General features: G+C 45.4%; 1 protein-coding gene across 40 annotated transcripts in view; it reads right to left on the bottom strand.

Annotated features, from left to right (window-relative positions):
- The window catches only part of CLASP2 (cytoplasmic linker associated protein 2), a 132,026-nt gene extending 120,256 nt beyond the window's left edge, over nucleotides 1-11,770 (bottom strand). For 21 of the 40 annotated variants that reach the window (XM_030494786.1, XM_030494805.1, XM_030494755.1 and 18 more), the window contains exons 1-2: nucleotides 11,461-11,769; nucleotides 586-664 (exon numbers count right to left, since the gene is read on the bottom strand). In XM_030494786.1, coding sequence (XP_030350646.1) covers nucleotides 586-664; nucleotides 11,461-11,655 — 274 coding nt within the window. In that variant the 5' untranslated portion in view covers nucleotides 11,656-11,769. Of the gene's footprint in view, nucleotides 1-585; nucleotides 665-11,460 lie in introns of all 40 variants that reach the window. The other 19 variants (XM_030494889.1, XM_032920140.1, XM_030494938.1 and 16 more) reach the window with 2 other exon arrangements.
- Between the last annotated feature and the right edge of the window lie 2,034 nt (nucleotides 11,771-13,804).

Here is a 13,804-nt window from a genome sequence, read left to right as displayed (position 1 = left end):
TCAGGCACGCGCAGATCCACTAATTTGAATTTCATCCAAGTAAACATTTCACACAAGAACAACAGTCCTTTCTTCCATCCCATAAAAAGTTTAGACTACTAAAAGCTACAGTTATCTCCCAGGAGGTAGACCACATTGACCTCTGAGACCACACGCTTCAGCAGACATCAGGCTCTACTTAAAGTGATCTGCAAATAAAACCTTCAGTCTTTAACACAAGTTAAAGGTAACACTTATGTTCCAATGTAATTTGTAGATGACCATCTTGGGGACTGGTAAGCAAGTACATAGATAGCATGGGAGTGGTGAGCAAACACTATATAGCATGAACCTAATTACTGAAATGATATTCCTGGAAGCTTTCAAAAATCTCAACCACCACCTAGAAATCAACAATTGCATGACAAATGAATACTTACAAGTTCATATAAAATTATTTAAATGCCAACAGTAGCAGTAAGATGTCTACCACTATAATTAGCTCAGAAAGCTTTCAACATGTTTCGCTTCAGCTGCTGGGGGCGGGCAAAGGAGAAGAATGTCTTTTACTTTTTGGTCTTAAAAATAAAGTTGTATTTCACTTACCAGTTCCTATATAGGATTTAAAGCGTCCTGATAGTCTGTCGACAAAGGCACCTAAAACATCTAATCCCAGTAGTGCTACCTGTTGAAACAAAAGCATTAGATACATAAAACAGATCACTAAAGAATTCTTTAGAATACATTTTAAAGAATTCAGACATAGATATGCAAACATGCTGAAAGACTGTATCTTAATCCAAAGAAAAATTAAAGCTCCAATTAGAGAGCTGATAATTCCTTGAAGCTTTCATGAAGACAAAGTTATCAGAATATGTTTGGAATGGATCAAGCGTATTTACATATACCAGAGCAGTTGTTTTTTTCAGTACTTGTCTTAAAACAGAAAGAATATTAATGTTTTTGTATTTTGAACTACAAATTACTAAAGTTCAAATTAACAATTATGAGAACTAAGGAGTTGGAAGAAGCTTCTTTTTTTTCCTGTCTAGATCATATGTTAGGGTCTGCAGTTCTGTCCGTCCTTTAAAAGATGACTCTAGAGGTCTAACTTGATATTAGATGAAAGTCAAAGTTCCTTTGAACCAGGTAACAGTGAGACTTTAGGCCTTACCTCCTCTACCAGGTCTCTAAGCTGCTGAAACAAACCAACCAGAATGCCTTAGCAAAAAACCAGAAAACAAAACAAAAGAACTCCAAACAAACCCACAACCAAAGAACAAAACCAAAGGAGAGGGATGCAGTTATCAGACTCAGAAAAAGCAAACAACTTAGAAAGCAAAACTAAGCCCCCAAACATAAGTACTAACACAGACTAGGAAACCCTCATGGTTTAAACAGTTTTCCAGATGCTAAGAGCTTACTTCAATCTGGCTACTTAGCTCATCCACTAAGGTCATTACATCGTTTTCCAAAATCCCAAGAGAAAACAAGGAAGAGAAGCCAATGCTGCCTTCCTTGGCAGTTCAGACCACACCATTTGTCACCTGCTTGTTCAGCTTGCAAAGTTCCATTTCTCTTCATTTGCTCTTGTTTAAAAAAAAAAAGGAAAAATTAAAAAATAGAAAATCAGAAAGCAAGAAGCAGGTCAAAATACTGCCGGGGTTGTGAGGAAGTTCCCATCTATGATCAGAGACCAGGTAAGAGAGTAACATCCACTAACAGAGAAACAAAAACATGATCAGAAATGATCAGTTGAACTAAATTATTGTAACAAGTCAGGATGCTTTTTTTCACCCTTGCCTACCCTGCACAGTGTTCCAAGACTTCATTCCTAATGTCCTGCCTTAGTTCACTATGAACACCAGAACTGCACTTCCCACACCTTGTAGTTAACCCAACTTGCTGCCCACGAAGATGCAAATCCCAAAGGAAGGACCTCCTGAAGCTTAGGCTTTTGTAACAGTTTTTCCTCCTCTGTATTTTCTAGTTAAGGCACTGCAAATTTTTCCCCGTGAAGCCTTGAGCAGAGCTACTCCCCTCTATTAGCTATTTATTTTCATAAAACTTGGAACCACATTTTCTTGGACGACGCTGTTTCCGCAAGATTCTGATCTGTCACAATGGTCCACAGCAGACAACAGGCCAAAAAAAATCCGTCTGGAGATGAATGTGAATGCATGTGGCCCACGCACACCGGAGCCCATGAGCTGTGTTTCCACAGGAAACTAGACAAATATGGTCCCCAGAAAATCTCGGATCTGAAGCAACCACATAGTTAAGCGGATTTTAATCAAGTCGTTATTAGTACAATAGACCTCTTTTTAAACAAGGGGAACAAAACTTAGTTCCAAGTTAGTACAACTTACATGGAAATTCACACCATTTTATTACATATTAAAACAGAGAATAGCAAATACAAATGGATGGCATCACTGACTTAATATATTGCCAACAAGTGACTGCATCTACAGCTTAGGGTGAGAAAACAGAATACTATAATTGGTAACTTAGACAAAAAAAATATGTCAGCTTTTATGGTAACATCAAGGTTTCCCAAAAGCTCTTCCCTTTAATGCTCTTTTCGAGATTGTCAAGCTTTATGAGACCTGAGACAAAATTTCAGTCTAGAAAGTGATGCCTGAAAGCAGTAAGGAATTCATTCTGGATATGCATCATTTTTCTGTGTTTCTGTTTCCTGATTACAAGCCCCACCTCAGACTCGGCTTCCAGCGGCAGCTTTTAAGATACCTTTCCTATGCATGTATTTAGAGATCTATTAATGCATAAACTGCAGCCTTTTCTTCTGTAAAGGTACTTACAGAGAGTCTCCCTCTTCTCCACACATTTGATTATCTTTCTAAAATCCCTCTTGAAGACTTCTACCATTCCAAACAACAGCGCCTCAGAGATTTAAAAAAGTACAGCACACACGGCTTGAGCTCATGCAAAGTCCCCTGTGGTCTGCAACTTTGGAAAGGCAACAGGTAAGAAATGTCAAGATACCTACAGAGAGAAAGTATGATGTGACCTCAGCCTTGAAGTAGTGGGAAACTGCTCTAGCTACCAAATAGGCTCTCATTCCATGTTTCAAAACAAGTCAGCTGAAGCATACCACATCAACTAAACTACCTCATTGGTTTTGTAAATAGGTCTTACATTTCTCTGCTTTGATACACAACGTTCTCAGTTTCAGCATCTCCTGGTAGATACTACCCAAGCAGCCCTTTGGAAGGAGCCCTTAGCAACTGACAGGGGGTCAAGAGAGCAGCATTCAAACAAAACCAGCAAGAACAATCCACAGGTCAGGTAGAGCTGATCTGCAAGAAAAAGGTTCTAACGCCTCAGAGACTGTGTGGGACTGTGTACCAACACAGGCTCTCCACTACAGACAGAAAAACCTCACAACAGCATCATGGCTCTTCCCACTCACTTCAGTGAGGCATGTATTTCTTCTGGGATTAAAATCATTGGATCTGTTTCTTACTCTGCATTCATTAAGCCTTTTGCCTGCTGCCTAGAAAGGCCTTTGTATGCTGAGGCTGATTCATCAGCTCACTATTGTTTAATGCATTCAAACACTGCATTTGAGGTTCACAAAAGAAATTTAGACTTATTTGAACTGTAGTTCGTTAGTTTTCGAGCTACTCTTTAACAAGCCAGTGTTCAGGACCGTCCTTGACTTCTTGGATCACAACAAAATTGGCAACCCGACTGAGAAATATTTTATGTGCTCTGGAAAGGACCAGACTCTTCAGTGAAGTCAAGATGTTCCAACCAAAATGTAATTATGAATTGAGGCCTATTTCTTGCTCTGCAGCTTGTTCCTTTTCCAGCTCTCCTGGAAGAGTTTCTTATTCCTAGTTCTCTTTACTGATCTCCCTGAATACACTTCTCCCCTAGTTCACAGGATACTCAATCACTTTTTGCTCCTTTACTGTTTCCCACCCCAGTTCTTTCCACATTGCCCACTTCACTGAGATCTACCCATTCCCTCCCTTAATCCAAAAGCTTGCACAGATACCAAAACCCGCCCCAGTTCCACAGGCAGAAGGACTCTTCCATTTTCCTTGGTTGTTTCTTCAGCCCAGGTGGTTCTCACCCAGGGTGAGGGTCCCACCCAGGTCACCCTCAGACTCCATTCTCCCTGGGACAAGAGAACCTCAATCCTCCCCCACAGAATCAGGAGGGCAGCTGCCTCTGCTGACAGCAGCCGAAACTGCAATCCCAGCTGCTGAAGCTGCCACATGTCACCTGTACCTTAGATACCTTAGCTGACAAGAAAGCATTATTTCCACTCTCTTGCTTCTTTCATCTTCAAGGGTACAGCGACACACTGCCAAAGATCCAAGATCTGTACCATGTTTTGTTGGTTTTTTTTTTAGTATTATGTATATCACATCACATTGCCAGGAAAGAGGATTGCTGGTAACCTACCAGAAAGTCTTCAAGCTCGACAATTTAAGTTGCAATTCTTCAGCAAATGCAGAGCCTCCTCTATCTAAAAATGCAAGTTTACTGACTTCAAAGCAGTGTTTTGCAGCTATGATTTGGACTACAAGCTAAGACCCTGCTGAGAGTATCAGATCTCTGCTACTGTTAAAACTACACATCAGCTGCAACCCTCAAAGGCTCAAAAGGGGTAGAGACTACCAAACTTCTCAGGATAATCTTACTTTCATAATCCTCCTGTGAGGCCAAGCACAAATCATTTCAGTGCCATCGTGCAAGTCACCACACCACCAGAGGATTACTGAATGAATCACCCAGATTTACCCACAGGCTGATGAGTATAGCTCAGCACTGAAACAGCTTGGTTCCCTCAGAGGTCCTTCTCAACAGCCATGGATCTGGGAAGTCCTTGTTGTTTTGACCTCTCCTGTACAGCAGCCAAAACAAGCAGGCATAGTGGCGCCATAAAAATTTTAGAACTTAATAAACCCGGTTTACTGCCCTTCACCCAAGTTAGGAACTATAACATTCCTCCCCCCAGCATTAGTTAAGAAACATTTACCTGGTTTTGAAGAACACATCAGTGTAACACTCAAAAACATTTACAACCTTCTGTTATTTCAAGATCTCTCGTGATCTTCAAACTGACTTGAGTCCAGACTGAAAGTGGGATCTCCAAACTGTTCTGTATTCTGTGACAACCCAGCAATCAGTACTCTAAAGTGTGTAGTGCACTGCCTCCAGCTTTGGTCCATCACAGGAATAGCTACGGTTTGCTACATACATTGAACATTCCTCCCTTTACCACGGTCATATATTTTTCACATACATTGTTCCAAGGACAGTGAGTATAAAACAGAACTATACGACAGAGCAACCCCTGACATTTTAAGCCATTTTCTTTTTGAGATTGTCTGGCTTAAACTTTACATGCTATAGTGGGAAAAGTTTGAAGACAGAGCCTCTTTAAAAGCAGGGCTCAGTGGGAAGACAATGAGATGTAAGTATTGTATTTCTCTTTAGAATAAATTTTGAATAAATTTTTAATTTAAAAAAGGAAAAGAAAAAAAAAGGGAAAAGCTTTCTTTCCCACCCCCCCCGACAATTGCACCTGAAAACCTTTCTAAGCTTGTTGATAGAGCAGAACAAAAACCACTTTATTTTAGGACTTTGCTCTTCCAAAAGAATCCAATTCTTTTCGTGCCCAAGGTCTCTTATTTCCCTTCCCATTTCCTCTTTGTTAAATTGTATTAAACATACAGTGATTTCTTGCTATTCTGCTACTTACTCCTACCCCTGCCACCAGCTCTTCTGCTCTGAGGAGACAAGTATTCATACAGCTGAAGAGTAACCTACTTTAGAAAGCCAGCGCAACAAGTGAACAAGAGAAAGCATCTCCCTAGCCAGATATCTTCCCTAAGCCTGTCCACTCCACAGCCTCCGAAGCACTTGCATTGGAGCAATGAAGGCAGAAGCACCATGGCAATCCAGCAGCCAGGGAAAGAAAGAAACTGCTCAAATGGGCAACGCCGCTATAAGCACGTATGGAACTACATATGGCTCACTGCTGTGAACTCCATTCTGAAGGAGGCACCTCTCCTCTCGCATACTGCACAGAGCTTGGAAATGGTCTCCAGCACACCCAAATCAAACTGCAGGCTAAAAGGGGCAGTCCCATTCTCCCTCTTGCCCTGCAGGCATATTTGACCTGGTGCACACTTAAACTTCCTGCAGCATCAGTCCAATCAGCTTGTTGAAATGCTGGAAAATGAATTCAACATCGACAGAAAGGGAATTGCCTCAAGAGTGACAGTGGGAATGCCTGGCTAGAAGCACAGCTGCTGTTTCAACAGGGACTATAGTTAGGCTGGATTACACAAACTGAAGCTGCAAAACTACTGAGAACTGTCAGTTCCACCTCCGGAGGAGATGCCTGGGAGTTTGAGACTATATAGTCCACATTCGTAATTAAATGCCAGACAAAATTAGTTTTAATTATACTTCAAATAATTAAAACTTCTTGCAAGTGCCCCTTGTCTTCTGAAGATTTGTTTATTTGGCTAATAGTTTATTTAACATTCTACCAACAGAACACGATACATGAAAAAATAGCAATTATTACTCAAGAAAGAATCGAATACTTGAGCTTGAAAACTAAAACCGGATTCATACATGGACAGGTCGAATCACATTCTCATTACATAGAAATAAGGGAAGTAGCTCCCACATGGCCAAGATGAAACAAACCTGAAGTAAGGAATAATGAAGTTCAGCAAAGAGCTCAAAGTCAAACACTGCTCCTCCAACAAAGACATTCAAATCACCACTATTTGCTAACAAAGGCTAAGGAAATACCAGGATCTATGCAGTAACTGAAGAAAAAAGGTTGAGGTGGGACCTCCGTTCTTCCATTTTTCTGTCCTGCAAGTTAACAGTCCTATAATTCAATACAGCATTTGTTTTAGTGTAGCATATGTTGGCTTGTGTTCAACTTCAGCTCAAAAAACAACCCATACACTTTCTTCCTAAGGACCTTTACTTAATCCCATGTCCCACATCCTGCATTGTGTGTTCAATTATTTTATTGAAATGTAGGACTTGACATTAATTTCTGAACTTTCTCTCCCCCCCCATCTCATCTTCATTTTGTTCAAATAATTTCAAATCCTAGCTCCCACTTCACACCCTTACATGCAGTCAATGAAGTTATAACGACCGTTATCTCTCTGTGCAAGGACTTGAGACAAACATCCTGACCACTCGTCTTAACCTATCTGCAAAATTCCCGTTCAGATCTTCCCTTCCGGCAATCGAAAGCTCCTCCTGCCGGCCTTCTGCTGAACTGAAGACAAACCAAAATAAACACTTGCCAAACTAAGGAAATACAAAAATGCAACAATAACATCACTGGTATTTCAGTATCTTTCGCTATTTGGTATTGAGACAAACAAAGCAAAGGAACAAATCTCACTCTACAGAGAGCATAGAATAAAAGATAATTCCAAGGATTTGCCTAAAAGAAACAGATTATCCACACTATCAGCAAAAGACAGTGAGAGATCCAATTTTTTTTTTGCATGGCAAACAATCTGCTCCTCTGACATAAACCCAGTGATTCTTAGTTATTTTCCTGTTGCAGCTGAGGAATAAACCAAGCTAAAATATTGACTACAAAGGTAAGAAATCCAAAAATGGCTCTCAGCCACAAACATTGCTGATCACTCTTACCTAAAATTATCCTGAGAAACTACCAGAATTTTAGTCATAGTTTTTATTACTTCTGATCAGGTGGAATTTGCATAAAGAACTGAAAGGTGGTTTCATTGCTCAAAAATAAACTTTATGGGGGTAACTATTTGATTTTGGTGGCTTAAAAAAAAGCCATATTTGGCTTTTTTTTTTTGTTACGATACGCTAACAGCCAAAAGCAGACTTGCAAAGGTGCTTCTTGAGTATTTCTTCATCCCACATCTCTTTAGCCAAAGTTCAAAGCAGACTTCCAGATTATTTGAGTCAGACACAGAACAGTTTGAGCCACCAGACTGTACAAAGTCAGGTAACCTTGTAATTATTTCAAGTGACTATTGAGTGCCAGAGACACACGAAGACACGTGGTAAAACTCATGTATACATAGATGAACACCCAGGTTAACCCAGTAAAGCCAGCAAGTATCAGTTGCGATACCCTCACAGAATGGGGAATTAATTTACTGCTTGAAGTTTGCAAACATTAGCACTATTCCAATTTGCGGAAGTTGCCAAATAGTTCAGAGTTTCAGGAGAACAAATACCAGCAGAAGAGTACCAGCATCCAACTCTTCATACTTTGCATCCAACTTACCTACTCCTTAAAAAGATTTCAGGATTCACCACTCTTATTTTGTTTCTCCACTATTCCTCACAGCCTTGGGAAACCAGTCATTGTGGGAGGCAAAAAAACCCAAGCCAAACTGAAACCTCTAAATTGTAGGAGAGAGGTCAGTCCCAACCAACCTGCAACAAACGAGCTCATAGTACCAGGACACCCAGCAAGCAATATTCAGTTCAGCGAGCAACTCTTTCATTCTAATAAGATACAAAATAAACCTGGGTGCTCCCTGGCCTTGCAAAGTTTCCAGCAGTCTGCGGAAGGTAATTCATCCCTGACTGCACAGACCTGGTAGCTGAAGTCCCCATGGTACACCATTAAGATCAGCCTTTAATGACTCATATCTCTCTAGGTCCCTCCCCATGCTCCACGACCAACTTTCACCAGAACTTCATCTGCAGATGAGTCAACACGTTCTTACTCCCACCTTTCTGATTTACCAGTAACTCACACTGGTAATTGCATTTTCCCCCTCGATGAGCTACATAAACTCAGAAATTCTGCTATCTGCTTTCTTAGTTTGGAACTGCCAGATTGTTTATTAAACCACTATAAATAGATGCAAACTTCAGAAAATCAAAAGCATTATTTGGATAACTAAAACCTGTTTGAGACAAGTCAATTCAACCTTAGAGATAACAAGTCCACACTTGTTTACTGAACACCTCTTCCCTTTTCCCCAGTCATTACCAAGTCTGCCAAATCAATCCTCCTATTCCTATTCCCTCCAGATCCTTTGCCTTCTGGTTATGTTAGACAGAAACTTCCCAGGGCGGCATTTTATGGAGTTTTCTCTTCTCAGGTACAACAGAGAGTTGAGCTGAGAGTTGAGCTCCAAGATCATGCATCTTCTCTTTCAGTGTGGTCATCACCGTGCGCTGCATGCAAGGACGGAGTCTGCACACAGAAGGAAAGATAAGGCACATCCGGGGCAAGCTACATTAGTTATTCCCTAGTCATCCATACCAATCACCTACAGTGGAAATAATGCCCCCCTTAAAATTCCCTCCAGTATTCCCCACCTGTCACTTAGCGAAGGAAAGGGACACCAACTAAAAAAATACAGTAATCAAAGATGAAGATTACTTGAATATTTTCCTTGAAAATAAATGTAAACCTGTGGCACTCATTACTTCATTATATCATACAGGTACTGAGTTTAACAGCAAACTCAGATTTAACATTTAAACATGTAACACCTATGCTTGCATAAGATAAAATATGCACGTAGGATGCAAAGCACAGTTTTCCAGAGCATTTTTGTTTTGAAGCAGCGGATGCTGCCACCACAGCCAGGAATACTGGAACTGATCATGAGCAAAACATCCAAAATCCTGTGCTGCTGCAGCTAATATAATGCATATAACATGCTTTGAAATAGAACACCGTATATATAAAGAGCCCCCAGTAAGTGGATATAGAAAAGAGGTAACAAAAACGTTTTAGTTATTATGCAAGTTGTTTTTAAAACTCATCTTGCACGACTGAGGCTTGTGATCTGGAGTGCTGCATATTCTCATTTGTCCTGCAGTCCTAACAACCAAGGAGCTCTATCACCTTACCTTAGCAGCAAGCAGAATGTCTTGCATTATGAAACACTCATCTTGAAAAGCAGATTTCAAGAATTAATGCCCAATTTTAACAATTTAAAAGCGCAAAAGGAAACTTTTATATTACCTTGTTGAGATACGTAATATCTAGTTGTTTTTACAGACCTCTCTAGTTTTCACAGTAATCACCACCAGCAACTGCCCTCAGATGAGGAATTTAAAGGCAAATAAATTATACTTGTCCACGTTATTTTCTCAAGCTAACCTGACCTTTAATGACAAACATGCTTCAAAACAAAAAAATCATATGTGCAAATAGAGTTAAGCCTTATTATTTTGAGACCTAGAAGGGAACTCGAAACTTATAAGGGCTATGTGCAAACACTGAAAAGAAATAAAATACCCATTTCATGAACAAACTGCCCCAAAGTTACTCCTATATCTGCTGCCTGACTCTAAGCAGATGGGAAAAAAATACAAAAACCTCACGACACTGAGTCCAGAGGCCCAAAGTGCAAGTCAATCACCTCACAAGGCAAGACAGTGAGGGAAGGGAATGAGCCCCACCCCTGGCAGCGTCCAAGGCCACGTTGGACACAGGGGCTGGGAGCAACCTGGTCTAATGAAAGGTGTCCCTGCCCGTGGCAGGGGCTTGCAACTGGGTGCGCTTTACGGTCCCTTCCAACCCGGCCCGTGCTGTGGTTCCAGGCGCGGAGGGAAGGGCGGACGTGGCTGGGTTTACAGCGCCCAGCGCAATAGCAGCCCGACACCGCCGCCAGCCGACAGGAGCGCGGACCGGCCCAGCGGCACGCCGAGTTAATTAATTAATTAATACAACTCGTTATTGCGAATACGGCTGTCCTCAGAAATAAAACTACGCTGTCAATCGCCTTATCAGCTGGCCAGCGTCAGAACTATGGACAAATATCCCAGGAGGAGCGTGCAGGAGCGATCGCTGCTTCCCGGCAGCTCGGTCTGAAACGCGCACACGCAGAACACCACGAAACGTGAGTCATCATCGGCGGCTGCGGAGGCACCGCACAACTTCCCACAGCCGGGAAAGTCACCTGGAGATGGGAAAACAGCTTCAAACTTACAACGGGAACCCCCAGCAGCAAATTATCCATTAAACCGTGTCAAACGCGCCCGGTGTGGCACAAACCCAGTGAGACAGCACTCCTACGGCCTACAGAAAACCATGGCAATCCAGGAAACGCTACACCCAAGTACAGAGAGCACGGAACGGGAGTGGTGGGGGGGAAATCATCACCTATCTTGCTTCAGAAAACACAGCCCGGGTATGTAAAGCAGTTGTGTAGTTTGGTTTAGTTTTGATATTACGTACAAAAACGTTCAACCAACGATAAAAGCAAAACTGAAACTCACGTCACTGCTTCTTTCAGGGCAGAGGAACAGAAATAAGAAAACGTTAACCAGCGCACACCCTCCCTCAAAATTTCCTAGTTTCCCTTTGTGGGAGAAGGGATAAAACCCGATATAAACGCAGTTTTATCCCTGCTCGTACCCGATAAAGCAGTAGCCCGGAGCCCCGCACCTCCCTGCCATGATGAATCATGGTCGCGCCCGCACGGAGCGTTCCCGCAGCCTCACCTTGAAGTTGCTGGAGTTGACCCATGTGGTCAGTTCGTCGATCACCTTGTCCAGGCGCTGCAGGTCCTGCTCCACGTCGGAGCAGCGCGCCGGGTCGCTCAGGTACTCCAGCAGCTCCTGCCCGACCTGCATCCTGCGGGCCACGTCCTTCTGCTGTACCTGCTCGCAGAAGTACTCCAGACCGCCCGGATCCATCCTCGCCCGCCACGGAAAAGTTTCTTCGGAGACGAGAGGAGCCGCCCGGCGTCAGCGCCAGGAGCCGGGCCCGGGCAGGGAGAGGAGGGGACGGGACGCGCCCGGCGGTGCCGGCAGCGCTGCTGCCCTCACGGGGCCTCCCCCCGCCCGCTGCGCCCCGGCCCCGCGCCCGCCGCCCCCATGCGCCGCCGCCAGGGGCCCGAAGGGCTCCCGCCGGCCTCCGCCCGCGCAGGGAAGCTGAGGTGAGGGGCGGAGGGGCGGGCGCTGGGGGCAGGGGCCGGCGGGAGCCGCCGCCTCGGGCTCGGGGCTTTCCAGCCGCCTCCGCGTCGTCTCAGGGGGATCCCGGGAGGGCTCCCGGCCGCCGCCCCTCCTCTTCCCCCGCCCGGGAGAAGGGAAATCGAGAGCAAGCGCCCAGGCTCGCCCTGCGGGGCGGAGAGGGCTCGCAGGCGCCTCAGCGGAGGGGTCCCCAGGGAAGCAGCCGCCTCTCGCTCTGTCCTCCCTCCCGCCGGCGCGGCGGAGCGATCCCCCTCACGGCCGCGGGCACCGGCCCGTCCTCCCACGGGCGCAGCAGCAATGGCAAGGCCGGGGCGGACCGCTCATGCTCCCGACGCCAAGGTCCGCGGCCCCTCCTCCCTCTCCTCGCCCGCGGGGCAGCTTCGAAACTTCGCCGCGGCGGGTCCCGGCACCGCGCCGCCTCCCCGCCAGCCCGCACCGCGGGCCGGGTCAGACGCGCCCCGCACCGCAGCCGCCCCGCCCCGTCCCGCGCAGGTCGCGCCCCCTCGCGCTCCCCCGCGGGCCGCCCCTGCCGGCGCCACAGAACCGGGGCGTGGCACGCGGCGCCCCGCCCCTCCCCGCATGGCCACGCCCCCTTTCCTCCCCTCCCTCCGCCCCGCCCCGCGCTGCGGCGGGCAGAGCCCTGAGGCGCACGGCGCATGCGCGTTGCGTCCCCGCGGTGCCGGCGGCGCCTGGAGGGCCCGGGGAGCGGAGGAGGAGGAGGAAGGGGAGGAAGAAGTGTTGAGAAATAGGGCAAGTGGTGCGAGGGGTGCTGTGGCGCCACAGGCTCGCTCTGAAAGGCTGCTCAGGGGAACGGCTGAGGGAAGTGGGGGTGTTTAGTCTGGAGAAGAGAAGGCTCAGGGGGGACCTTGTCGCTCTCTACAGTAACTATCTGAAAGGAGGTTCTAGTGAGGTGGGGTCAATCTCTTCTCCCAAGTAACATGCGCCAGGGGAGGTTTAGATTGGATATTAGGAAAAAATTCATCACAGAGAGGGTGGTCGGGCGTTGGAACAGGCTGCCTCAGCAGTGGAGGAATCACCGTCCCTGGAAGTGTTCAGAATCTGTGTAGATGAGGCCCTCAGTGGCACGGTTTAGTGGTATACAGTCCTCCCCTCTCTGACACCAGAGCTGCTGTTTATTTGACTCCCATATAAACAATTCAGAGAGTTTTTTTGTTCTGTATTTTTCTCCCTTCCCCCCCCACCCCTCAACAGAATTAGCTTTTTGCTGATCCAGATTCCTAAACTGCCTCAGTCTGGGGTTAAGCAAGCGCCAGATTTGGAGCAGGGAAAGTAGAACCAGACAGCCAGAAGCTGAATGGGGGAGAGGAGGGTTGGTGGGACCTCTGTCAATGACAGCCATTATGTCATGAAAGCTTAGCTTAGTTCCAAGGCAGCACAGTCTGCCTGTTTCTTCCCTCATTAGTCCTAACACTGGGGAAGGGTGAGTCTGCAGGAAAGTGAGGAACTCCCTTCATTTGGCTGCAGGATTTAGACAGGTATAAACAGACTGAGGAACCACGCCTGCAAACTGCAGCTTCACAGCAGTGTAAACCAAACTAAATTGGTGCTACAATGCTCCTGCTTCTCTCAAATCCCATTTTCAGGAATTCTGCACTTCCTTTCTGTCCTGTGTGCTGATATCTGTGCGACTTTGCAGAGGGCTGGCGGGGGGAGTTGATCTGGCAGAAGAGATCTCCATCCACAGGCACAGCAGAAGGCACGGCCACAAGCAGCCTTCTGTTGATTTTGGTGCGATGTGGCAAAGTCAGGATTCCATGCTTCGTTGGTCCCTAGGCATTACAATAATGAAGATGGTTTAAAAGATTATGAATGCCTTTAAAGCAGGAATGTATATATGGTAATTCAAGCTTAT

The sequence above is a fragment of the Strigops habroptila genome, chromosome 1 (genome assembly GCF_004027225.2).
Source record: "Strigops habroptila isolate Jane chromosome 1, bStrHab1.2.pri, whole genome shotgun sequence".
In the NCBI taxonomy this organism is placed as follows: domain Eukaryota; kingdom Metazoa; phylum Chordata; class Aves; order Psittaciformes; family Psittacidae; genus Strigops; species Strigops habroptila.
This window is presented reverse-complemented; position numbering and strand designations above follow the sequence as displayed.